At 34.7% G+C, this 27,002-nt stretch overlaps 1 protein-coding gene across 2 annotated transcripts in view; it reads left to right on the top strand.

Annotated features, from left to right (window-relative positions):
- The window catches only part of STXBP6 (syntaxin binding protein 6), a 118,711-nt gene extending 94,595 nt beyond the window's left edge, over window positions 1–24,116 (top strand). Inside the window, exons 5-6 of one of the 2 annotated variants that reach the window (XM_026664534.2) lie at window positions 10,447–10,604; window positions 19,519–24,116. In XM_026664534.2, the coding sequence (XP_026520319.1) occupies window positions 10,447–10,604; window positions 19,519–19,542 (182 nt within the window). In that variant the 3' untranslated portion in view covers window positions 19,543–24,116. The remainder of the gene's footprint in view (window positions 1–10,446; window positions 10,605–19,518) is intronic. The other variant, XM_087951757.1, reaches the window with a different exon arrangement.
- The last annotated feature ends 2,886 nt before the right edge of the window (window positions 24,117–27,002 follow it).

The raw sequence follows: 27,002 nt of genomic DNA, 5'->3' as shown, positions 1-27,002 counted from the left end.
GTTATAAAATCAAGTCTCATCATTTGGTGCCTCAACTTAACCACTGCAATGACTTACAACTGGTATCCACTGTGGTCATAAGTCAAGGACTGCCTCTAGTATAATATGACCATATGAACTCCTGAAGATTTAATTTCTGTTTATCCAAGTAAGGACATTTTTCTTTCCTAGCTCTCTTGAGATTATTACAAGCTTCTAATAATTCCTTGCAGTAAGATTACATTTAAACCTAAATTAACCTTGTGTGAACAGTTTTGCTACTGGAGTCCATGATATATCCTTGATACTGTCTGCTTCCTGATTACATATGATTTTGAGAAAGATCATCTTTGTACCAAAATACTACTTTCACACTGACTAGTGCAGATTATTTGGAAATTTGGTGATTCCTAAATTCTAAATGTTAGAAATCTGCATATTTTTCCTAATAGAGGTCTTGTTTAAACTAGACTTTAATGCCACATGCCTGAATCTAGTACTTACCAGATATACCCCAGGAATGAATGGAAGCTGAAATCCCAACATCTGGAGGACATTACATTGGAGAAGGTTGCTATGTGTACAAAATTCAGTAGTTGCCTATGTATCTGTGCAATGTTGAACTTGATATAGTGAGTCATCATTTCCTATAAAGAATGAATAGAAGTCTGTGGTGTATTAGATGCATGATGTGTAAACATTTCCAGCAGATTCCTCATGTATTAAATCACTACACATTTACTGATTTAGGAGACTGATCGACTGACTTTAACAGTAACCAACTCTTTTCTATCATCAACAATGCATTTCTGTCTTCCAGCAGCTGAAAAACAAACAAGTAAAGACATGGATAGTGATTGTTTTTCTCCCAGGTAGTTGACAATTTTTGTGACTTGCCATATGTTGATCCTACTTAACATTTCTATCCTCCATAGGAGCCGACAGCATCTTCAGAACAGAGAACTCTCTTACACTGCCTGCTTTGTTGTTGTGGTTTTCTACCACTTCAGGAAAGGCAGTCTGTTTTTTAAAAAAACTGCTGCTGAAGAGAGTCAATTTCCCTATTTCCTAATAGGGCTATAATTTCTAATCCCACCCACCCCATTACAAATTTAAGAAGTCCCATATGATGCCAGATAATTCTGGGCATTCACATTTTACAAAGGCTTCCTTTTTGCTGATGCCTGCAAAACAGTCTGGCTGAGAGACAAAAAAGGTTTTGTTTTTTCCTTAATAGGATATTTTTGTAAATATATTTATTTGTTTTAAATTGGTTTGAGGTAAGCACTTTTGACTGCAGAAAGGAGTCATTAGTGTCTATTAAGTTCAGACTACTTAGCTCAGTAATGAAATTAAATATAATTGTATGTTTTTCAAAACTCTTGGGTCCTGTAGTTAAAGAGGGAAGGAAAAGAAGTATAAAAAGCTCACACCATGCTGTTCTGGTACTTAACCTATTATGGTGGTAAATAAAAATGAAATGAAGCAAGCAACTTGGCTACAGTATTTTTGTCACAAAGAGGCTACAAGGTAGTGACAGAGGTGATGGAATAAGCCAGCCTTATTTTTAGGAGTGTGCACGAAAGAGAGGTTTACCAAAATAGGAACAATAAGCTACTAATTGGTTTAATGCAACTGTTTTTCTTCTTTCTTTATCAAATAGAAGATTATGCTATTGTTATTCAGCAATTTGATACCATATTTAACAGCCTTTAATTGGATTCTTGGAATGCAAAATAGGCAGAGGCCATTGATAAGAGCACAAGTTGCTTACCCCTACTCTTGAGAGAAGTTCCAAATGACTGCATTGTGGGAAATCACAATGTATACATCACACATGTATATTTCTTAACTTCAAAGTATAGCACTCAAAATCTGTGACAAAATTAAGGTAGAGGGATAACACCCAGATGCTTGTTAGGATGTACATTGATTGGATTCTACGTGAAAGTGAATCCTCCAGTAATGTAATCAGTATCATGTTCCCATGCATGAGAAACCTAAAAACCATGTCCATGTGTCATAGAAGTTATATTGCCAAAATAACTCAGACATGATTGATTGAGTCAAAGGGAAAGCTACATTTGGGTGGTGCAAGAATCTTAGCTGAAGGGGCTCAGAACAAGATTGAGTGAAATGGGAGTTCTGGTTTGTAGCGCTTCGGCGGCAGGCAGGAATCCGCGATCGTGCACGGTTTCTGCCTGCGCTTGCCGCTGGAGTGCCCCGAGCCAGCCGGCTTCGGGGCTAAGCCACCCCGTAGAGGTGGTGAAGACAGGGGAGACCTGGCAGGGTTGAGGGAATTGCACCTCTCCTCAGCTGGCTAAACTCCCTTTTCCGAAGGCAGTAAGAGCGGCGGTCAGAAATGGCCGCCTCAAAGAAGCACTCAGCCGGAAAAGAAAGTGCAGGAGGAAGTTAAGAAGTGAAAGTTTTGGCTGACTGGGATGAGAAGCAACAATCAAGGTATCCTGGAATTTAATTTTTTTAAAAAGATACATTGTTCCCAGGGAAGTTTCGGAAGCGGCGAACGAAAGTTAAAAGGGAAAGTTTTTTTTTCACTCTCCTTCCTAACATTGACAGCGAACAGAATTGAATGAGAAATCCGAAAAACCCGCTTTGGCATCAATAGGTAATTAAACTGGATAATTAAATGTCAAGGGGATAATAAGGATTTCTGAATACTGAAAAAAAACAAAACTTTTTTTTCTTGTTGTAAGTGGGAAGGGAGAGGAAAAGAATAAGAGTAGGATTCTGAAGGAGGAGACTGCCTAGAATTTAAAAGAATCTGTTTAAATCCTAACAAGACTTCTAAAAGATACATTCTAACTGAAATTTTGTAACTAAACAGTAACCCCAGGAAGAGAAAGTGAAAAAAGAAGAAAGTGTCAAAAGAAACAGCTTGTGTGTATCTGGATTGCTTGGTCTCTTTGGGACTTTTGGAAATTATATTTGAATGACTAAAAACACTTGGGTGGTTGTTTGAAAAAAAATTATTTTTTTTAAAATGGCATCTCTTGTGGATGAGCTGAAAATGGAATTTAAAAAATACAAAGAAGAGGAACAAGAAGGGAAGGACTCTCTTGGCTCTCTTTTTCAATTCTTAGAAATGGCGATTTGTACCTATGAGAAATTACAAGAAAGAACTGCGCAACAAGAGGATTGGGACAAAGAAGAAGCCATCTTTAACGAACAAGTAACTTTATCTGGGGAAGAAAGGGGAAAGAGGGGAAAGAGAATGGAGAATTTAAGACCTAAAAAAACAACCCAAAAAGGGGAAAATAAGGTGAAAAGTGGCTATAATGTTAGAAAGCAACAGAAAGGGGGAATACAGAAGAGGGAAATGGAGGTGGAGAGACAAGGGGGTAAAAAGGGGAGAGAGAAGAAGCAAGGGAGGAAGGATGGGAAGAGAAGTTATAAAGGTTAGGAGCAAAATGTAAAGAAACAGGACTTATTCAGAGATAATGGGTGAAAATTTAACTGAAAAGGCGATTCTGCAAAGGTACATAAGATTGTATTGTTATACTTGTATTAGAAATAATGTTAGAAAATTGGAAACAACATATGATTAAAAAGTGGGATAAAATAATCAGTGTAATTCAGTGAAACTTTTGTGAACAAAATAAATGAAATGAAATAAATGAGAGAATTGAATTAGGAAGGAATGGGGACATTTTAATTACTCAATGTTTTATAAAATATAAGTGAAGTGGGGGGGGAGTAACTATGGAAAGTTTATAAGTGTTCCCATGATACCTATTTGAAAAGTAATGTGTAAAATGTTTAAGATTTAAATGAATATTAATATTAATGATCAAATTGAATTGGTATGGATTGTTGTTTTAATTATATTATATATTCATAATTTTTTCTTTTTTAAAAATACAGTGTGTAGTTTTAGAATGTACCAAGCAGAATCCAAAAGGAAGTTATGTATTATATTAAGTGTTATAATTTTAGGGGAAAGATATAAAGGCGTCATACTCCAATCAGTGATTACAGGAGAAATTTTGTTTAATGAGAAAAGATAATAAACAGCTGAAACAGGACAAAGAATATAAGTATAATGATCTGAATTGAGATGAAATAAATAAAATAAAATTAAGAAAGTTAAAAGAGGGGAGAATATACTAACAATATAGAAAATGTAGAATGGTAATAAGATATGGAATGGTATATAAAAATGAGCATGAACTTGAATTTGTGTCTGTACGAAGAGATGTAACCCGGGATCAAGCTGCTTTCAAAAAAGATGTTTTATGGTTTTATGTTTTGTTTGTTTATTTTTGTCTTTAAAAATCAATAAAATTTTCAAAAAAAAATACTCAGTTAATAAGAGAAAAAGAATATACTAACAAACTCAAGGAGGAATTAAACTATTTTTTTAAAGGAAAATAATAATGGAGCAACTACAAAACAAAACATTTGGGATACAATGAAGGCAGTAATAAGAGGTATAACAATCTCTTATAACGCCAAGAGGAACAAAGAAAAATATGCCCAGCAAAACAAATTACAACAACAAATTAAGGAATTAGAAACTCAATTACAGAGTACCCCAAAGGATTTAAGATTGCAAAATCAGATAACAATAACTAAACATAAATTGAATTTAATTGAACAAGAGAGAATGATTATAAATCTGAATACAACTAGACAAACTCATTTTGAGCCTGCCAACAAGCCAGGAAGATGGCTATCATATCAACTTAAAAAAAGGAGAGAGAAAAGATTGATTTATCAGCTAATAGATGGAAAAGGCAAGGGATATAACAGAAAACAGAAATTGCCCATAAATATTTTGAAGAGTTATATAAAAAGGAAGAAGTTAATGAAGATAGGATAAGAAACTATTTAGATGAAATGAAGGATAAAGCAATTGTGGAAGAAATGGAAAAATTATTAAACAAAGATATTTGGTTTGAATTGAAATCAGCAATAGAGAACCAGAAAAACAACAAATCCCCGTGACCAGATGGGATTCCAGGGGAGCTTTACAAGGCAATAGCAGAACAAATAGGACCTCTTATGGTGGAAGTTTTTAATGACGTCTTATTGGCAGCCAGGATGCCGGACTCATGGAGGGGGGCATTGATTTCGCTGATTCCGAAGGAGGATTTGGACCCCCGATATATACAAAATTATAGGCCGATTTCACTGTTAAATACTGACTACAAAATATTCACTTCTATTATAGCAAGTAGACTAAAAAGAATTTTAAATGAGCATATACATGAAGACCAAAATGGATTTCTCCCGACCAGACAAATCAGGAATAATTTAAAAATAGTATTAGATGTTTTAGAATTTTACGAAGCCCACCCCAAAAAACAAATAGCACTTACGTTTTTAGATGCAGAGAAGGCCTTTGATAACTTAAATTGGTAATTTTTAATCCAAAAAATTTATAATATGAATTTAGGCACCAAATTTGAAAATATTATAACCATTTATGATACACAACAGGCAAATATTATAATAAACGGGGAATATACCCGCCCAATAAAAATAGAAAAAGGAGTCAGACAGGGCTGCCCACTCTCATCCCTGCTCTTCATATTATCACTAGAAGCATTATTAACGCAAATTAGACAGAACCCAGACATAAAAGGATTAAAGATTAAGAAGGAAGAAGATAAGTTGCAAGCGTTTGCGGATGATATGATTTTTTTCATTGAAGAACCAATAGAAAGAGGACAAAAATTGATGAATGAATTAGTACAATTAGGAGCAGAAGCAGGACTAAAAAATAATAGGAAGAAAATGAAATTAATGACTAAAAATTTAACAGGAAAACAGAAATTAGAACTAGAAGAAGTTATGGGACTACAAGTGATAAAGAAAGTTAAATTTTTAGGCATATGGTTGACAGCACACTGTAAGACACTAAAGGAAAACAATTATGACAAATTAATGCAACAGGTAAAGAAGGATTTAGAAACATGGGGCAAACTGCAACTTTCAGTATTAGGCAGGATTGCTGCTATTAAAATGAATATTCTTCCAAAATTCCTCTGTATATTTCAGACGATTCCAATTAAAGTACACAAAAAGTTTTTTTGAAGAACTTAACAAAATAACTGCAAAATTCATCTGGCAAGGGAAAAAACCTAGAATAAACTTAAAAGCAATGCAGGATATGAAGAGCAGGGGGAGGGCTGGCACTTCCAAATTGGGAGTTGTATTATAGTGCAGCCTCTTTAGTATGGTTGAAGGAATGGGTGAATTTAACCAATAAGAGAATATTAGTCTTAGAAGGCCATGACTTACAGAGGGGGTGGCATGCTTTTTTATGGGATATTGGGAAAACTAGCCAGAAATATTTTCATAGACACCTAATCAGAGATTCATTGTTGACTAATTGGAAGAAAGTACGGAAAAAACACTACTTAAAGATACCAATCTGGATCTCAACAATGGAGGTGATGACCCACCCAAATAATCTGGATATTACTAAAATGATTAAATATAAGGACCTATTGGATACACAAGGAAATCTGAAATCGTGCCAAGATCTTCAAGATCAGGGATTAAAAATTGACCGCTGGGCATATCTTCATATTCAAAGCAGATACAAACAGGACAAGAAAGAATTTGGAATTAATAATAAACTCCAGCAATTAGATAAAATTTTATTAGGATCAGGCAAAAAAAAAATTATAATTATTTATTAGAGGTAGAATTAGAGGAAGAAATTGTTAAAGGGAACATGATAGCCTGGAGTAGGAATATAGGACGTAGTATCACCTTAACAGAATGGGACAAGGTCTGGGATAGAAATAACAAAATCACAAAATCAGTAGCATACAAAGAAAGTGTCTATAAAATGTTTTACAGGTGGCACCTTCCTCCTTCGAGATTAGCAAAGATGCACCCCAATATGAGTCTGAACTGCTGGAAATGCAAAAAAAAAAGAGGGAACTTTCTTCCACATGTGGTGGTCTTGTACAGAAGCTCAAAAATATTGGCAGAAAATTAGAAATTGGCTGGAGGAAATGACAAGAGAACAGATCAAATTTAAACCAGAGTCCTTTCTATTAGGGATCTTTGATAAAGAACTACCAAAAAAAGTGAAATATATAATAATACACATTTTGACAGCGGCCAGATTGGCTTTTGCACAGTGTTGGAAACAGCCTCATGTTCCATCAGAGGAGATGATTATTCAAAAAATTTCAAGTTGTGCAGAAATGGACAAATTAACCTTGGCATTAAAAGATAAAGACACTTCAATATATTATGACAGCTGGAACTGCTGGTACAAATGGATAGACCAAAGATAGATTTCACACTAAAAGGCAAAAGAAGATATGATAGAATCGTAGTAGTGATATACAGATATATGTAAGGATTAATTGTGTATATGGCATAAAATAAGGATAAAAAGGAGGTCTCACAAACTGTTGAAGATGAAAATGTTTTTAATTGTTTTCTATCTTTTTCTTTCTATTCTTTTTTTTTCTTGTTTTCTTTTTCTCTCTTGCATTTATATATGTGTTGGTCTATTTTAATTGTAAAATCAATAACGTGTATTTAAAAGAAAAAGAAAGAAAAGAAAAAAATAGAAAGAAACAAAGGAATAGAAGCTTATAGGTGTCAGGCACAAGACACCAGGAGCCAGGCTAGAGTTCATAAGCACTGCGAGTTTATTTCCATGCAACCTAGAGAATCTGAACTCCTAATAATCTGCGAATTAGCCCCAGATAAGAGTCAAGGGGGTCTGAGCTTAGGTAGGGACTCCAGGTTAATGATGCATTTGACCCCCACCCTTGGACTCAATCTAGTCCTCTCCTACATCATGTAGGACATAACCTCTGATTTGCTGAAAGATTTTTTAGTATTTAAAAGCGCACTTTATTCCTTCAATATCTGAGGTGGGCAGCTGTATAAATTAGATTAATAAATAAAATGTAATAAATTATATAATCACAAAACTAATATTTACCTTCAAAAATACAAACTCAGTAGTATTACATTTATTTAGTTGTTATTATTCGTTTATATTTTTTTTTCTGTCAAAGTGTTGGCAGTATAGTTTAGCTGTTAACAGTTGGACTGTAGGGAATTATGTCCTGATATGTTCTTCCCTCTCATCTAATCTGGAAAAGATTAGTAGAAGTTATACCAACAGTAAAAGTTTAGCTTCCCATAAAGCTATTAAAACATATTTTTTTATTTTTTATCAAATTATAGGCTGCCAATCTTACTACCCAAAACTCATGTCAGGCATTTCTGATGATTAGTTCTTTGCAATGTTGTACCTATTGGAAGGCATTAGTTATTGGAATCATTGATACACAATATTTTAATCAATTAAAAATGTCTACTCAAAAGATTGTTTTAAAATACCACATATTGAAATATTGTGTTGCAAGATGTTTGAATGTGCATTAGTCAACCATAGCTACAATTCAACTTCAAATTCCTGTTTAGAATGACTGCATTTCACACACGCACACACGCGCGCACACACACACACACACACACACACACACAGGAAATTAAGTCTTCCATATCCTCAAAGATAAATTGGAGTGGATTGGGCTGAAAATTTCAAGTTACTTGCCAAGAAATAAAGAATATTCATTTGGTAATAAATGAATATCTATCTTTGGCAAAAGAGTTTACAACAATTTCTTTGGCCAGGAGTATTCTGTGGTATTCTTTCCTATTGAGAATTAAAAACAAGATGTCAAGATGGTCACATAAAAATCGTTAAGTTGATTCTAAAGCAAAATCAAATATAATACTAATGGGAATTTTTTTTTTCAAATTAACTATCATGTATACAATCTTATTTTTTATTGCATTTTACCTTTATACCAACAGACTATTTATTAGGAAAAAGAAGAAGCAATTTAACTTGTCCCCAAATTTAAACATTCTCAAAGAATGTATACAATTTTATCTATTGCCTACCAAAACGGGGCAAATTTTATCTATAGCCTACTGAAACGGGGCAAATTAATAATATTAATAGCATGTGCCTCCTTCAGATTTGAAAATGCACAGTAAGATAGACTATCTACAGCTCAAATCTTGCAGAAGTTCTAACTATCAATGAAAGTTAACATAATAAGGGTTAACAGAGAGGCAGTTTCTGTAAAGTACCTTTGTTGGAAGTATGTGTTTCAGTAGAGAATGTTTCGCAGAGACATTGGGTTTACAGAAACTGATTATTACCTGATATAAAGATTCAATGGAAAATTAATTATATTTTCAGACAAATACAAATAAAATAAAAAAGACCTCTTTATATAGTTTTGAAACTGAACCCAGGATCATTTTTCTGGAAACTTTTCTGTCTACAAATCTAATTTAATCTAAGATGATTAAAATAAAATACCACTGTTGATGGAGCAGGATGGAATTTTATTTGATTCCTTATTCATTCTTCATTTCTCTCCTGAAGCTCTGCTTTGGGGAGTTGATGGATCCTACAGAACACTGGAGGAAGTACTATTAGGGACAAAAGACTTAAAATACAGGCAGAAAATGATTTTTTTCCCTTCATTTTCACAGAGAAAAGCATTCCATTCTGCTCATACCATGCTGCCATTAAGCAGTCTAACCTCCAACCCGGCACTTGGAAATTAGAAGGGATTAGTTTGTATAAGAAATAATAATAAAGATAAAACTGTATATACAGTCCACTAAGCTCCTTATTTAAAAATAAACATTAAAAGTAAATGATTATTTAAAAAGTAAATATTCTGAAGTAGTTTGCATTAGCTTGAAAAAATTGAAATCAAAAAGGGATCTTTTCAACACATAATAATAACTCAAAATGGCACTTTACAGATATAAAGATTAGCTCCAATTTTAACTTTATAGAAATAATTCTATATTTACTTATCTTGGGGTAAATCTTATTTTGCATATTTGGGGTTCTGCATAGAAATGTACTGTGCTGGGGAATTGTATGAAGAAAAATTTGAAAAAAATGTTGGAAGATGGAAAATATATGATTATTGGATACAATGCAGTAGTACAATTTAGAAAAGAATAGAGATATTTTACTGATAAAAATCCATAATCCCTCTTATGACTTGGTTTGGTTTAGTTTAGTTTAGTTTAGTTTAGTTTAGTTTAGTTTAGTTTAGTTTAGTTTAGTTTAGTTTATTTGGAGGTCAGCCAATATGATTTCATTTTACAGAGTGGGAAACAAATATTTTCTCCCTAGATCAGGAGTGTCAAACCTTGGCAATTTAAAAACCTGTGGACTTCAACTCCCAGAATTCCCCAGCCAAGTTTTTTTAGAGTCCACAGGTCTTAATGTTACCAAGGTTGGATACCCTTGCCTTGGAGCTTAAAGACATCTTTGTTAGAATTACTGCCAACAAAGTCACTTGCATCAGGTGAAGTAAAAAAAAAATGTTTTATTTTTCATCCATAATTCTCACAAAGGTTTTGCTACGCTACATGTTTCAGAAAATAAGACATTCCATTCCAACCAAGTGTGATGTGTTTCAGGAAACAGCATATTACATTCAGCAGCAGACAGTGTGACAAGCGCAGTACAGAAAGCAAGCCAGGCTTTGAATGAGCGCGGTGAAAGATTAAGTCGAACTGAAGAAAAGACAGAGGACATGAAACACAGTGCTCAGCAGTTTGCAGAAACTGCACACAAGGTATTACTTATGTTTTTATTATATATTCTTTTTCTGTTGTATAAACACTCATGAAAACAAATAACATTTAACTTAAAACAATACTATCGGTATAGATCAGCTTGCAAGGAGATACTTAATATGGATAGGAAATATTTTCAAATATTGTCTTTATTTTTTCTTATAATTTCGGAGAGTGCCAAGCAGATGTATAAAAGAGCCGTAACAGGTTCAAAGTCCAACTATTAGCTAAATTAGCACTGAAGGAAACATAATATTGTATTAGATATTGCTCCCTCAGTATTAAGATCAGCTGACAAGGCCCCACATCAAATCAAATTGCTTTTCTTTTTCAAAGTAAATTTTTATTAATCATATTTCTACCATTTTCACTCATTACAGCATTCCGGTATCGGTATTCACTCATATTGACATAGTTTCTAATTATATAGATTACTATTTTATGTATTTTATAGTTATTTCTACATTTAACTTGTAACTGTATTTACAGGTGTGTGTGTGTGTGTGTGTGTGTGTGTGTGTAGATTTTCACGGGTGTAGGTTTGCACGTTTTAGCGTGTTCGGGTCTTTTCCCATGTAAGATTGAGAGTGTGTGTGTGTGTGTGTGTGTGTTTTCTTAAGTTTTCGTGGGTACTTACATGTATTCAGCTTGGTTCGGGTAATTTCCCACGTCATTATAGTGGAAGACACTTCCTCACTAGTCCAACACATGAAAGCAACAGGTCATAGCATCGACTTCAATGGCACCAAAACCCTAGCCACTATAGAAAACCCCAGCCACACAATTATCAGAGAAGCCATAGAGATTGAAAAAAGACCTGAAAGCATGAATAGAAGAGAGGATTCCACCAGACTGTCAATTATTTGGAAGCCTGCACTCACAAACAAAAAAATCTCCACACCACAAGCCAGGCAAACACCTGGGCACAAACAGATCCCCCCTGATACCTCCAGCTCAAACACACCCCAACCAGGCACCCAGATGAAACCTAGCTTCCTAATAAATGATAGCTGTCCATTTACTCAGAGCCAAGCTGCACTAAAAGCCTCCAATACAGGAACACAATGTTGCCAGCCAATCAAGACAAAAAAAGCCACAATACACACACACACACACACACACACACACACACACATACATACTATTTCCCCATTTTGCTATAGCTCCTACATACTCTTCATGTAACAACTTTTCTAACCACTTATACCATATATTCGAGATCTTATAGTATTCTATAATTCAAGAACATTCAAGAACCTTTTTTATTATCATTACATCAGAAGGACTGTTGTCTTTTTTCCAATTTTGAGCAAAAGTAATTCTGGCCGCCGTTATTATATGAAGTATAATGCATTGAAGTTTTTTGCAGGTATTTTGTCTTAAAATGCCAATAAAAATAGTTCTGGTTTCATCTCAATTTTTTATAACAAATCAAATTGCTTTTAAGAATTTCCACCTTGACACAAAATACAATTGAGCCTATGGATTCATTGAATCTATTCTTACATGTAGTTGTCAACTGAAAATGGATGGGCTCTTGGATTTAAAGTTGTCCTATTTCAAATGAGAATTTAACCTGAAAGCCATTGGGTAGCAGCTGATTGCTCTAAGGAAAACTGATTGCTGTTGAACATGCTTTCTTTTAAGAAAACTTATCCACTCTTGTTTATATGTCATTTAAGCAGCCACTCATATAATCCTGAGATTCCTCAGAGAACACTTTAAAAGTCACTGCTTCATAATGAATAATAAGAGTCCTAAAGAATGGGGCAATAGCAAGAACAGTTTGTAGACTTTATGAAATATTGAGAACATTTTTATGGAGTAACTTGAATTATGGATATGTCTGGATTTAAGGTGCTGTTTTATAGCATTTTTCTTCATTTAACTTATTGTTATATTGTTTTCTATGCTGCATTCAAGTAGAATATTATAAGCTACAACCCAGGAACTCCACTGATCAAAGAAAATTTCTTTTATTATGATTCTAGATCGCCCCTTCTTTTAGGATATCCTTGGCACCGGAGGTTGCCATTACAAGATAATTATTTTGGATTACAAACAATTAAAATAGCATCTTCCTACTGTTTTCATGATCTAATGCTGATAGGGCATTAGAATTATTTAAAGCAATTCTTGCATCTTATATTATTAATAAAGAATGTATCTAACACTGCTGACAAATATCAAGCATTTCATTTCACTGCATTTTATTTTCATAGAATCATAAAGTTGGAAGATAACTCAATGAAAATCTATTTCAACCCCATGCCTAGTACAGGATCAAGTAAAGCATCTCTCACAATTGACTATTTCCATAGGTTTGAAAATCTGTAGCAATAAAGACCTTACCGTCATACACAGTTGGCAGGACAATTCTGATGGCTAGCTTGAATCTATTCTCTCTTACTTTTAACTCATTGGTTAACTTTTAACTCCTGACATCTGAGTCAATACAGAAGAAGTCCACTGCCTCCTCTGTGTGATGATTCTTCAGATATTTGAAACTATTGTTATATCTCTCCCCAGTCATCATTTCTGTAGCTTAAACCTATATGTTGTATATGCTTTAACTGTTCTTCATAGGACTTGGTTTATGATTCACAGTAGCTGTCTTCTGAACTTGTTGCAACTGATCACTGTCCTTTTTGAACCATGGTTGCAGAGTTAGACACAATGGATCAACTACATATGGTGGAAAGGTTTCTATTGCTAGATATTTTCACAAGAGGTCATACCATGATAAAGCAAAATGGAACAATTACTTCTCATGATCTCAGTGTTAATAGCATTTTTAAGTAGCTGCATCATATTACCAACTTATATTTGATTTGCAACCACCCCAAACACCCAGAGTCCTTTGACACATTACTATCAAGCCAGATTTTCCCTATTCTATATTTATGCCTTACATTTTTTCACTCTGATATATAACATTGCATTTCTACCTTTAAGAATATAAGCAGCGCCCTCTGCTGGATTGGATCCCTGGCCAATTTGGTCCAGCTGTCTGTGTTCACAGTAGCCAACCTGCACAAAAGTACCCAACAGTCTCCTCACAGAGGCCATCACACTTCCATCAGGGCTAATAACATTGATTTCCATGAATAGATCCAACTCATTTTTGAAGCCGGCCAATCTGGTAGTGAGTGTGCATCTTATAGTACTAAATTCCAAAGTTGAATTATATGTTGTGTAAATTTCATCCTAATTCATTCCAACCCACTGTTCAAACCTGTGTAGATTGGTTTGTATTTTTACTTTGTGTAGTAAAGTATTAACTATCTCTTCCAGCATTGTGCCATTGGCATTGTCCATTTATCTTCATCATTCATTATAATATTACAGTATAGAACCTAGGTCAGGGACGTGTGGTACTCTGATAATTCCATCCGAACTGAAGTGAAGGCATTAACAAGCACATTGGGGGTAGTCCATTCAGCTAACTCTGAGTCAAATGACACAAGTATCATCTAACCCATATTTTACAGTTTTACTAAGAAGGGTATCGGTAAGGTGCTCTGTTGGAGGCTTTGCTGAGATCCAGATACACTATCTCCAGAGTAATTTCATGATCTACTAAGCCAGCAACAAAGAAGGAGGTAAGGTTAATCTGGTGCAATTTCTTTGCAACAAGCCTTTTCTTTCTCTTGCTTGATAACTTGTTCAAAGATCTTATGTAGTCTTCAAATCTATAGTTTCCTATTTTCCCCTTTCCCTTTTTTAAAATAAGAATATTTGCTCTCTTCCAGTCTTCTAGGAACTCTCAAAGGCATCAAGAGTCACTCTGCTCTGCTAATTCCTTTCGTGTATATTTCTAACATATCCTCAGAACTCAATTTTTCCTTTCCTTGATCTTGCATATAAAATTGTTTCTAAGAACAGACATTATTGAAGAGCATACTGGCCTTATGAAACTTCATAACTTTGGATAGTATTAATTAAAATTTCCTGTCCTCAATGATGGGAATTTCTCGACACACGAAGTGGTAAAAGAGGAAGTAAAGAATAAAAGAGATCCTCAATAAATAAGTGCTGTGCTTTTCTTGAATCTTTAATATTTACAGCCAAGTCTGAATCATAAACATTGATGATGAGATGACAGCTCCTCAAGCAATATGGCATGTGTTTAGATGGTTAGAGATAGAATTGGCATTCACTGGCAAATGTCAACATTTTATTAATAGAATTAACATTATGAAAAAGTAGCCAATTTTCAAAGTGTGTCATTTGATATTCTTCAAGCATCTAAAATTACTGGTTATTCGCATCACAAAATACAGTAAATAAACTGAATCCTACTGAAGTGCAAGATCATGGGTCTGTTTTCCCTTTATAGCCCTGTATGTCCTTATACTTTATATTTCATTGCCGTGTGTCAAGGGCCGGGGAAATCAGGAAATACAGTCAGTTCAAATGAATACAAAGGTTTATTGCAAACTTAAGTTCTCTACAAGAATCTGAACTACTAACAGGCAAATTAAATTGGCAATAGATAAAGAGTCTATGGAACTCAAAGTGGGCTCTCTTGTGGGTGCGAAGAGACTCAAGATGATGCATTTGATCCCTTCCTCAAGCTCAGTCTAGTTATCTGCTATAATCTGTATGATAAGGCCACCCTTTCAGAGAAGAAAAGACTTATCTCTGACTATCTTCTCTAGTTTATTTGTTTAATGATGAGTTTCATTAGTTTTGTTCTTCCCATTCTTTATTCCCATTTCTTCTTGAGCACTTAGAGTAGAACCCAACTATATCTTTCCATTAGCAGAAGCAATTTCAGTTACCAGAATGGGACATTATTTTGCCCTTTCTTCTTCCTTTTTTGAAATAATGTCATAAAAGTGGAAAGCTGTCTGGAGAGTTCTGAATTCATCTGGAGAGATATAAAGAAAAAACCTATTGAATTAATGGAAATGTGATGTACAGTGTAACACAGATTCAAAGTGTAACCCAATCCACTTTGTTGTTTCCAACCTATAATCATGTTTGACATATCTTAGCTTTTCCCCATATTGTTGGTTTCTTCACTAGGCAATTGTTCTTGCATACATTCTTTGATAGTTTTGCTCAGATGTATCAAAATACACGTCAGTACTATTCCCTGGATGCTCCCAGAGTTATATTAATTGCAATGTAAATCATATTTAAGTAACTCCAAATATCATAGTTTGAATAATCATAATCAAAACAGGAGTAGAAAAAACTTGGGAGGCTGTAGATAGTAAAGAAAAGTTGTGGTTGTTCAGTAGCTAAGTTGTATATCTGACTCTTCATGACCCCATAAACCATAAAGCACCAAGCTCCTCTGTCCTCCATTGTCTCCCAAAGTTTTCCCTGATTCATAGTTCATTGGGTTGATGACATTATCTAACCATCTTATCCTCTGCCATCTCCTTCTCTTTTGTCTTCTGTTCTTCTCAACATCAGTGAGTCTTGTCTTGTCATTTGATGGCCAAATTATTTGAACTTCAGATCTGTCCTTTCAAAGAACAGTCAGGGTTGGTTTCTTTTAGGATTGACTGATATATTTCCTTTCAATCCAAGGAACTCTTAAGAGTTTTCTCCAGCACCACAATTCAAAAGCATCAATTTCTTCATGGCTTAACCTTCATTATGATCCAACTCTCACAGTCATACATTACTACCAGGAAAGCCTTAGCTTTGACTATAGGGACTTTCATCAGCAAGGTGATGTCTCTGCTTTTTAGTAATCTGTCTAGGATTGCTTTTTTCCCAAAGAGCAAGCATCTTTTAATTTCATCACCATGTGATGATAATACTGATATAAAATACGTATATTGGCAACTGAAATACATCATTACAAAGCAAGCTTGCTGTTTCCAAATAAACACCTATTTGCTTCTTATAATTATATTTCTATAATTTAGCTATGGATATGTATTGAAGAAAAATATTCAAGAACTCCAAATACTTTAGAACATTTTTGAAATGCAGATTGAGACACATGACACAATTCATAATTAAAATAACAGAGTTACATTTTTCCTAGTTCATTTTATAATCATAGAATATAAAAAAGAAGAAAAATCCATTTTAGACCAACTTGATGTCTCACTAATAATCAGGCTTCTGGCACGAAAACTAGAGCAGAAATGTGAACAGGATTCAAGCTGTGCCTGTATCTTATACTGCCTTAGAGAATTCTATAGACAAAATTAATAATCTTCAAATACAAATGTCAAGCTGCAACTAGGATTTCCCCCAAATTTATGGTAGGGATCCCCAAAATTTATGTAGGTAATACTATAACTGACCTAGCTATGCTTGAACACAAGCCTTTTTCCTATTTGTGTGCTTTTCTGTGTCTGTCTGTCTGTCTGTTGTCTGTGCGTGCCTAGCAAAGAGTTCTTGAAATTAAAATGTTTGCATATTATGACATTGACATTACTTGGCTTAATGAACATTTCCAAGAATAATTTTATTTTATTTTTGAGTTTTTCTATACCTAACAACCTGAATGATATTTTTAAAAATATAGAAAAGAAAAAATGTAGTCCAATGCTTCATTATATTCTACCTCCTACCTGCTTCTGATGAAAAAAAACCCCTAATTATTCCAGCTCTTGCTTATTTTTGAACACTTTAAAATGACTTCAGAATCACTGTTCCAGAAGTCAATTATTTATACAAATTATTGGCTTGTATGTGGTATGAAATATTTATCTGTGAAGTGCCTGAAAGTAAACCTATACTGGAAAAAGACACTGGAAATTGTATGTTATTTTTTTTAAAGAATGTAAGTAATTGTTTTAATACTATGTCTATTAAAAAGCCTTGCTTCAAAAGAAATGGCAACATGCTATGAGACATCCTTGACTCCTAATCATGCTCTCTCAATGCTGTAATGAGATCTTAGATTGCTTTATACTAGGTGGCTGCATGTCAAGTTAATTTTGCAGTTAAGCAGGGGAGATGCAGTGAGAGATATTTCCTGGCACCTCTCAAGAATAAGCTGTGCTGTGTGGATCTAAAATAGCCAGACGATCCCTTGACAATATAACAGAGACTGATAATTGAAAGATGCAGCTGTTTACTTGCCATCTACTCTGGTTTTTCAAATATTTTCCAAGTAGAAGAAAAGAAAAACATCCTGGTAGATAGAAATGGCTCTTCTTTGGCCTACAAATGACCCAGTTTCATTCTCAAAACACCTGAAATTGGAGCCAACAGGACAAAAAAAAGGATTGACTTCACCTACTGCAAGTAAATGCAAGGGTTGATTTCTGATAGTTTCAGGAATTGATACAAGGATTCTGCTTTTTAAAACATATATCAGGCAACACAGCTAATGCTGAATTATATGGAAACATGTATTACACACAGCCTTTGGTAATTATAAGAAGGATCCCTTCATCTTTTAGTGTTGCTTTGAAAAGACTCCAGGCCTATTCTCAAGGCCAAATATTAAAATATGTGAACACTAATATTTCCCTCACTACTGCTTTCAACACTGGCAACTTTGCTAAGAATTTGTCCGTGTTTTGGATTCTTTGGGGTGACTGCATTCATAACATTCTGCAAAGGATAGTTTGGAAAAATATGATTATGACAAAATGGTTTTTTTAATCTTTCCTTGACCCAAAGGATTGAATCAGAATAACAATAACAGAACTGGAAGGGACCTTGGAGGTCTTCTAGTCCAACCCCTGCTCAGACAGGAGACCTATACCATTTCAGACAAATTGCTGTCCAAACTCTTCTTAAAAACCTCCAGTGTTGGAGCACCCAGAACTTCTGAAGGCGAGCCATTCCTCTGGTTAATTTCTAACAGTTCTAACTGTCAGGAAAATTCTCCTTAGTTCTGCGTTGGTTCTCTCCTTGATTAGCTTCTATCCATTGCTTTTTGTTCTGCTTTCAGATGCTTTGGAGAATAGGTTGCCCCCCTCTTCTTTATAGCAGACTCTTAGTGGAACATAGATATCACGTCCCCCCCCAATTCTTCCTTTCATTAAACTAGACATACTTAATTCTTGCAAGCGTTCTTCTTTATTTCTTATATTAATCAATCTGATTCCTGAAGCATCCTGACCTTGAAACTATGGTTTGTACTAAGTTTGCACCATAGAGTCAGATGTAGTTTGCATTAGCTCTGTGCTTGTACAGGAGAGAAGAAAATGTACGCTTTCTTGCTTCAGTACAGTGTTTCTTTAAATTAGAATTGGATGTAAAATATTTAGAAGCCAATGTTTTTTTAAACAGCACTTGAGATTGGTATAATTCAGTATTGTTTAGCACTAATAATGTATCTTTCTTTGTTTATCCTAATTAATTTTCAGCTTATTTGAACTGCCATTCAAACAGAGTACAGGTAGTCCTCAACTTATGACCACAATTGAGCCCAAAACTTATGTTGCTAATTGAAACATTTGTTAAGTGAATTTTGCTCCATTTTATGACCTGCCTTGCCAAAGTTGTTAAGTGAATCACTGCAGATGTTACTTTGTTAAGTGAATCTGGTTTCCCCATTGATTTTGCTCGTCAGAAGGTTACAAAAGGTGATCACATGGCCCAGGGACACCGTAAGCATCATAAATATGAGTCAGCTGCCAAGCATCTGAATTTTGATCACGTAACCATGGAGATGCTACAAAGGTAGTAAGTGTGAAAAACGGTCATAAGTCACTTTTTTCAATTGTTGTAACTTTGGGGCACTAAATGAACTGTTGTAAGTCGAGGATTACCTGTAAACCAAATTAGATGCCTTACTTTTATTTTAGTAACATCAGCTCTTAATATTCCATAACAAGAGAAAGTTTAATTTTCATTGCAGTTCTGCAGACACGGTTCTATTTTGCTTTCTATTTTCAGTATTTTCAAATCCTAAGAATCAGAGCTGTGGCTAGAATTGCAAATAAGTATCTTAATATGTTCTCTTCTTTTTCCTCTCTGCAGCTTGCCATGAAACACAAGTGTTGAAAACGATTGCGTGGAGATCTTTCTAAATGGAACTGAAAAAATAGGATTGTCCGTTTTTAGTGAAAATGCAAGTCTATGTCTCTTTTTTTCCAACGATTGGTAATCAGTTCCAATTACCATGTAGGAAATTAGTATTCCTACTTTTTCTATTGCTAGGCCATTCAATGTCTGTCTTTTTTTAATATTTAAAATGAGATGGTGTTAATATGTAAATTGGACCAAAGGATATATTGAACTGCACTGATCTGCAAGAATCTATTGTTCCCATTATTGTGTAAGAATACAGTATTTTAGCTGCAAGAAAGGTGATCAAGTCACAGTGAAATCCAGTAATTGTTATAAAGTTGTTTCTTAGAGCAAATTTTGAAGTAAACATGTTCAGAAGTTATATTATGAAGTGTTCACAACTTCTATAACAGGGCAACAAAAATAGGTTGCTATGAAAAACAGCTTGACTTCTCAGTTCTACCATTTTTAGCCAACTTATTTTGCACGTGTCATCACTAGCATGGAGAATTTGAATTTGAATTGTCCATCATGTTGTCAACACTGTTTTTTTAAAAAAATCTTTTTCTTATGGTCTGAGTTTATTTTAATGTTACCAAAGCACATTAAAAATGTTAAGGAAAGGCTGATTAAATTGATAAATATGTCAATATTTTTTCTGGAATCTAACTCTTACCTTTATAAATGGAAAAACTGTCCCTCTAAATAAACATTATACTGAAACTGTTTCAAGAAATAATACATGCACAAGCACTATTGTAAGTTTTTGGAATTCTTCTATTGATAAAATAAGACTTGCTAGAGTTTTCCTTTAATACTGTAATCTGGACCTGTGAAGATCAAAATTCAGTCTAATCTTTCCAATCATTATATTTGCAGTCACTGGATCATAATTATACATTCATTATAATTAACATTATTTACAATCAAATATACATTTTCACTTTTCAAGTTATAAAACACAAATGTTTTCTTGTTTGCCAAAATATCCCTAAAAACAGATTTTTACATGCAGTAAAGCCTTCTGGATTATTCCTGGTTTTCATTCTTCCAATGCTATTCTGGAGACCTGACATTGGACATTGAGTCTAGTTCAGGGGTGTCAAGCTCGATTTCATTGAGGGCCGCTTCAGGGTTGTGTTTGACCTCAGGGGGCTGGGGTGGGCCTGGCCAGCATGACATCACTTGTGTCAGGGGCGCCTGTGACGGCCCAAGCACTCTGCCAGCAAAAATTGGCTCCTGAGCTCCATTTTCAGCTGCAATGGCCTTCTACAACCCTCTGCCAGAAAAAAAAGAGAGCTTGGGGGCCCCACACACAGCCCTCGTGGACTCCATTTTCACTGGCAGAGGCACCACGGGCCAGTCCTTTGCTATTTTCAGGGCAGCCCTTTGGTCCAGTTCTAAGCACCCTGCGGGCCAGATCCAGCCCCCGGGCCTTGAGTTTGACACCCCTGGTCTAGATGGTTATGTCAGATTTTCCAGCACCCAGTAATTGGAGTGGTAATGTAGAACCATTAATTTCCAACATTTTGGGAGGAGATGAGCTGATTAGGAAGCTTTTTTTCTCCTGTTAGCACTGAATTTATGTCAGACCTAAAAAGATGAATGCACAAACAATGCTTAAACAGCCCCATAATGAATCTATAAAATTCTGGATAGAATCATGCGCTTGCATAGGCTGTTACATTCCCAGAAAACTTTGAAAAGCTTGAAATTTTCAGTGTTTGAAATTCAAATGTCTAGGTCCAAACAAACTCACCATCTTATCTATAGGGTCTAATATTTTTTTCATGAGTGACAATTAGAACAACAATATAAGCCAGTCTGGGGATACTTTGAATAGAGTGGTAATTCTTATGGGAAGGCACTTTTATATTCTATCATGTTTGTATAATTATGAACCAAGCGAAAAAAGCAGTTTTAGTATAGCTAAAGAACTAAATTGTTATGGAGAGAAGGCATCCAGTTAATTGCATATTGTATGGTATCATAACATAAACATTTTATAGGCTGTATTTATCTTTGTGGGTAATTTACTGACTGATCAGCCCAGGTTTGACAACTGCACGGACTTCCACCAATATGGTCTCTATAGTATTTTGTGGGCTATATTCGATTATAAGTTTACATAGAAGTTGTTTTTATTTCCTTTGTTAAATCATATTCAATGTATTGTCATTATTTATTTTGCACATTTTAAAAAAATTCATCTCAGTGATGAAACTGGCTTTTTGTCAATGCAGGGATTTTTTTTTTCACATGCCAAAAAAATAAAACCCTCAAGTCATTTCATCAACTTGATAATTCAGAAACTAAAACCTAATTTCAGTTTCTGCTATTAAGTAAATTTAAGTTATGTGATGTTTTCTTAGGATAACTAGAAACAAGTATGCTTATTCTGAAAATAAATGTGATTGTATTAAAAAATGTCCTCCTGGAAAATTGATGTAGTAGTCAATTATAGTGTTAGATATTTGTGTACATAAATTATACAGTAATTCAGATTAATATTTCATATTAAAATGTATTTGTAAAATGTAGCAAGATCAATAGTTTCATTATCACCTTTTTAAAGTTCTGCAAAGAATAAAAATCACAAGTTATTAGACCTAAGATAATCATATCTGCAAGACTAGCCTCATTCTGTGGCTAGCAACATGTTGTACATTAATGTGAAAATATTTAGCAGAATTGGCTCTAAATGAGTGAACCTAAAACACCTTTTATTTTAGAATGCCAAAATTGCCAATATTTTCTGTTGTCCTGAAGCCATTTAATTTTTATGCCACTCTAAAATAAAATGAAGGTACTTTGCTCCATTGCTATATTTCATAGACAGTATTTTTGTCACTTAAAGTTTTAGCCATTACCGGTAATTAAAATATACTTTTGTATCAGTGATAGACAACCTTAAGGCAGTATATAATTCCCATCCTATTTTTGCAGCCACCTAGAAGGACCCCTACCTTTGAAATTCACTTTTGATAATCTACCAAGTTAAGTTTTAAAATAGACGTATTAATGCTTTGGGAGGCTCTTGTACCACTTCTGCAATGCTCCCTTCCAGGATTACCATCCTCCCCATTTGAAAAAGGGCTGAACATTTCTTACAGACTCCGCTGTTGTCCCCGCACTACTATCACATTCCCTGTGACCCTCAGATGCCAGGAAACAGATACAGCTCTTAGTGAAAGGGGAGAAAAATACTCCTTCTCTATATTATTTGAAGAGATAGGATGGATGTACATTATAGCTACACATGTTGAATCCACATGCATTCATTTTTTTGGCTTGCATTATTTTGGGAAAAGGCAGCTTTAGTGAGTTTTATATAAAAGTATATCTTGAATGCATACTTTAGCTATCATTACTGCTAGGTCTTATTGCCATAATTTACCTTAAGATGGCCATTGCAACAATTGATCTTATTGGTTTCAAGTAGCTTCCAACTCACCCTAATGCACAAAACTACATGAAGTGTGTGGCTGATTCAGCTTTTTCTTTGCCTTAGATCCAGTAGGGCCAAGATTTCTTTCTGAGTGTGATCCTGTGTTACATTTCTGATTTAAAGTGGACATGGACCATTTACCTGGACCTCTAAATAATCTATATGGACCATGTGCAAAAGTGACCCTCTTCTGCTTTTCATGACTTACACTCTGTGCATAGGCTACAATGTCACCATGATTTTCTTTTACCTACATAGTATATAGAAGGCAACTTATATGAGGAGGGCCTCATATAATGCAAACTGAGGCATAGCTGAACCTTAGCAAACATCACATGTGCAAATTGCCAGTGTGTTTTTATGTTGTACACACGTATATATATACTTGCATACCATGTAGCTTTTCTCAGTTTCATCTGTCCTATTTACAGATGTTGCCTCTTGTGGAACCTTAGCTTTAATCCTTCCTTCCTTCTTTCCTTCCTTCCTTCCGGCAGAAGTGCCTAATAAAATATTAACATATTAAAGGCCCATAAGGAATCAGCCATTCAAACTGAAGATTTCATGGCTCAACTTATTGTATATATGCCTTAACAAAATGATTTACACAATACTGGCCATGGGTTTTAATCATTACTTCAGAAAGATGACTGACTATGAAGAATGTAATTATATTCTGTGGCCTGATAATGTGTGCAGTTTCTTGTAGAACAACTTCGTTGTTCAGCATTGTCATATCTTGCTTTGCTTTGTTCAGGATTATTTTGTTTTTCTTGTATCTGTATTGTAAATATTCACTTTGCTAAAAGTATATTTAGCCATATGCTACAGGCACGTTATTAAGTTGTTTCAGCCATATACTCTCTCAGAAGTTAAAAACACTGTAGCTATAATTGTTCCCAGGACCTACATCACATTGCTGAATGTTGAGAATGCAAGTTAGCCTCTTAGTTTAAGACTATCTGGACTCATGGATTGAGATGCTGGTTGTATACAATTTATATTTTGGCAACATTATAATTTATTATATGCAATATTTTGGTTTTCATTGTACTGTATGTAATTCATATCAAATTGTACAGTTACAATTCAGTTTTCATAATAAATATTTTATCAAGTATGTGAATTTTCAATTTTACTTATAAATGTGTTATTAAATTTGTTTAAATTGTGAACTGGATTATTTGGGGAAATGGTAATTGTAAATTACCGTTTATACAATGCATTGCAATCATCCACAAAAACAACTTTCTAGGCTGAAGGTCACACATGGCTTTTGAATGTCATGATAGGAGACACATTCCCAAGGATATCGGTAGTCTTGGTAGGATGAAAACTAGAAACTAGTAGAATAAAATTATAAAATATAATTTATGTAAGTTCTCCACTATGTTCAGTTCCATTAACAATTTTCATGAAATTAAAAAAAACTTCAGTTAATGCTCTTGATATTCCCAATAAAAGTTTTAAGACTTTGTAAACATGGGGGCCTGCAGAGCAATCAAAATGGCTATAACAGCAGTCGAAGCCCCTGTGCAGCACACACATTGCACACAGGCAAAAAGAGGAATGGAGTTCCCATCTGTCATGTGATCACATGCAACATTCCCACATTTTTTTTGACACCCTACAGATGACAGTGGACATAAAACTTCTATTTCTGCAACCCTGAATATGGCAGGTTATGGGACAGGGTCCTTTTTAAGTATTCAGGATTCTTCTGGACCAGTAACAAGCACTTTCAATCTTTGAAAACTTTTTATATCGTTAGCTCTGATAACCATACTCTATAACAGAATATATTTTCGTTAATTGTTATTTATATGGATGTTTTTAAAACATGTTTGCTGGCCAGACATAGTGATAATAGTAACTATATTAATAGAATGCAATAAATACATACATATATAAATAGGCTTCCATAACATAATCTGCAGTCCTCACAGTCTTCGTCTAAGGATTTGTGGCATTTTTCATTGTTCTTTCTTAAAATGATAGAATCTACACAGGCTAGCTTCTTAGACCATGGGGTCAGGGGAGGGAGACCAGAGGTGGTATCCAGCAGGTTCTGACCAGTTCTAGAGAACCGGTAGCGGAAATTTTGAGTAGCTCGAAGAACCGGCAAATACCACCTCTGCCTGAAGATTTTACAGTATCCTTCCTTCCACGCCCACCAAGCCACACCCACAAAACCAGTAGTAAAAAAATTTGAATCCCATCATTGAGGGAGACCACAGTTATATATCTAAGGTTTTGTAATAGAGTTTTTGCATTTTGATTGAAAAATACAATTCTAGAAAAATAATCAAACCCCATCCTTCCCCCCAAAAAAAAAAAAAGAATTAAGTGAACACTGACAAGGAGGTTGTTTGACACAGGAACCAGAACATTTTATCATTTTGAGTCCATTACTAAAAGGACCTGATGAATTATTTTCTGGCACAACACAAAGCATAAAAGACCACAGAGAGAAAAATGTGTGATTTGACAATTACACATAACTTTTTTTTTCTTCTTTCAAAGTAATTCATCCTTCCACAAATTTGTTCACTTTCTTCTTCTGTTGTTTTAATTGATTTGGAATTTGCACATGAGCAATTTGTGATTTGTTCTGCCGTCAGGCCCTGGCTATGTTTTTACTGTTATAATTGAGTTCCTCTGCTTTCTTGTTCCAATTCTGTAGTCAATTTGATTTCTATATACTCCACCTGATGACATCCATTTATTTAAGCATACTGTTGTTAGAAGACTGTTAGCAATTAAGAAATCATTGGACTGTCAGAACTTGATAAGTCATTCTTTATTTCAGCTTCCAAAGCCATAGAATCCAAATACATTTTCTCCCTTAATATCTCTGTTAATATCTTAATATCTCACAAACTGTTTCAACTCCTTCCCTCAAAACGACGCTATAGAGCACTGCACACCAGAACAACTAGACACAAGAACAGTTTTTTCCCGAATGCCATCACTCTGCTAAACAAATAATTCCCTCAACACTGTTCAACTGTTACAAAGTCTGCACTACTATTACTGTTAATCTTCTCATCACTCCTTATCACCCATCCCCTTCCACTTGTGACTGTATGACTGTAACTTTGTTGCTTGTATCCTTACGATTTATATTGACTGTTTCCTAGTATGATTTGATTGCTTATTGTACCCTATAACTATCATTAAGTGTTGTACCTATGATTCTTGACTCTTGACAAATGTATCTTTTCCTTTATGTATACAGAGAGTATTTGCACCAAGACAAATTCCTTGTGTGTCCAATCACATTTGGCCAATAAAGAATTCTATTCTATTTTATTGTTAATATTCCATGTTCTTAACCACAAGCAGCACAACTTGTTTGTATGTTCTATCAGTTTCATCCTACCCTCCCTGGAAAATGCACACTGAGTAGTGAAAATCAGAAAACAGTTGTATGCTTCCTTCTAACTCATATTTCTCCAGCATCCATGAAAATAGGATAACCAGCAGAGGAGCAGCCAGCAAGGCATTTCTGCTATTTGGATTTCTGGAAAAGGCTTCTATTGTTAGTAGTGTAATGTAACAATCTTAAAAGCCTGTGAAAGCAATTTTTCAGATCATCTTATATATAGCAAAGCTAAAGTGGAGTTATTCTGCATCTCTTTCTCACCCTTCACCCCTCGTCTGGGTTGAGGTGTCTGTTTTGCAGTGACATCGTTATGTTCCCCATGTTTGACATTCCAATGACAGTGCCTCTCTTCACAAGAAACCATTTGCTGCATAGTTCTTTTGGTAATGTGCCAAATTGGAAACTGCCCTTCAAACTCCATACCATATATTAGCAGGAGCTGATTTTGATGGCTTTTAGCAGAGTTGCTTATTCAAAAGAAACATGAGATGACTAGTGCCTGTTATGAGTCTATAATATATGCATTAACAGTAGAAGCTCAGTGGGCCATATGGAGGGATTATACAATACTTCTGTGCTTTTGTGCCTCAGAGATAACCAAGAACTTCCTCCTTTATTCAG

This window comes from Notechis scutatus, chromosome 1 (genome assembly GCF_049901735.1).
Source record: "Notechis scutatus isolate UNSWTSFEM ecotype Mainland chromosome 1, rNotScu1.2, whole genome shotgun sequence".
NCBI classification, from domain to species: Eukaryota; Metazoa; Chordata; class Lepidosauria; order Squamata; family Elapidae; genus Notechis; species Notechis scutatus.
This window is presented reverse-complemented; position numbering and strand designations above follow the sequence as displayed.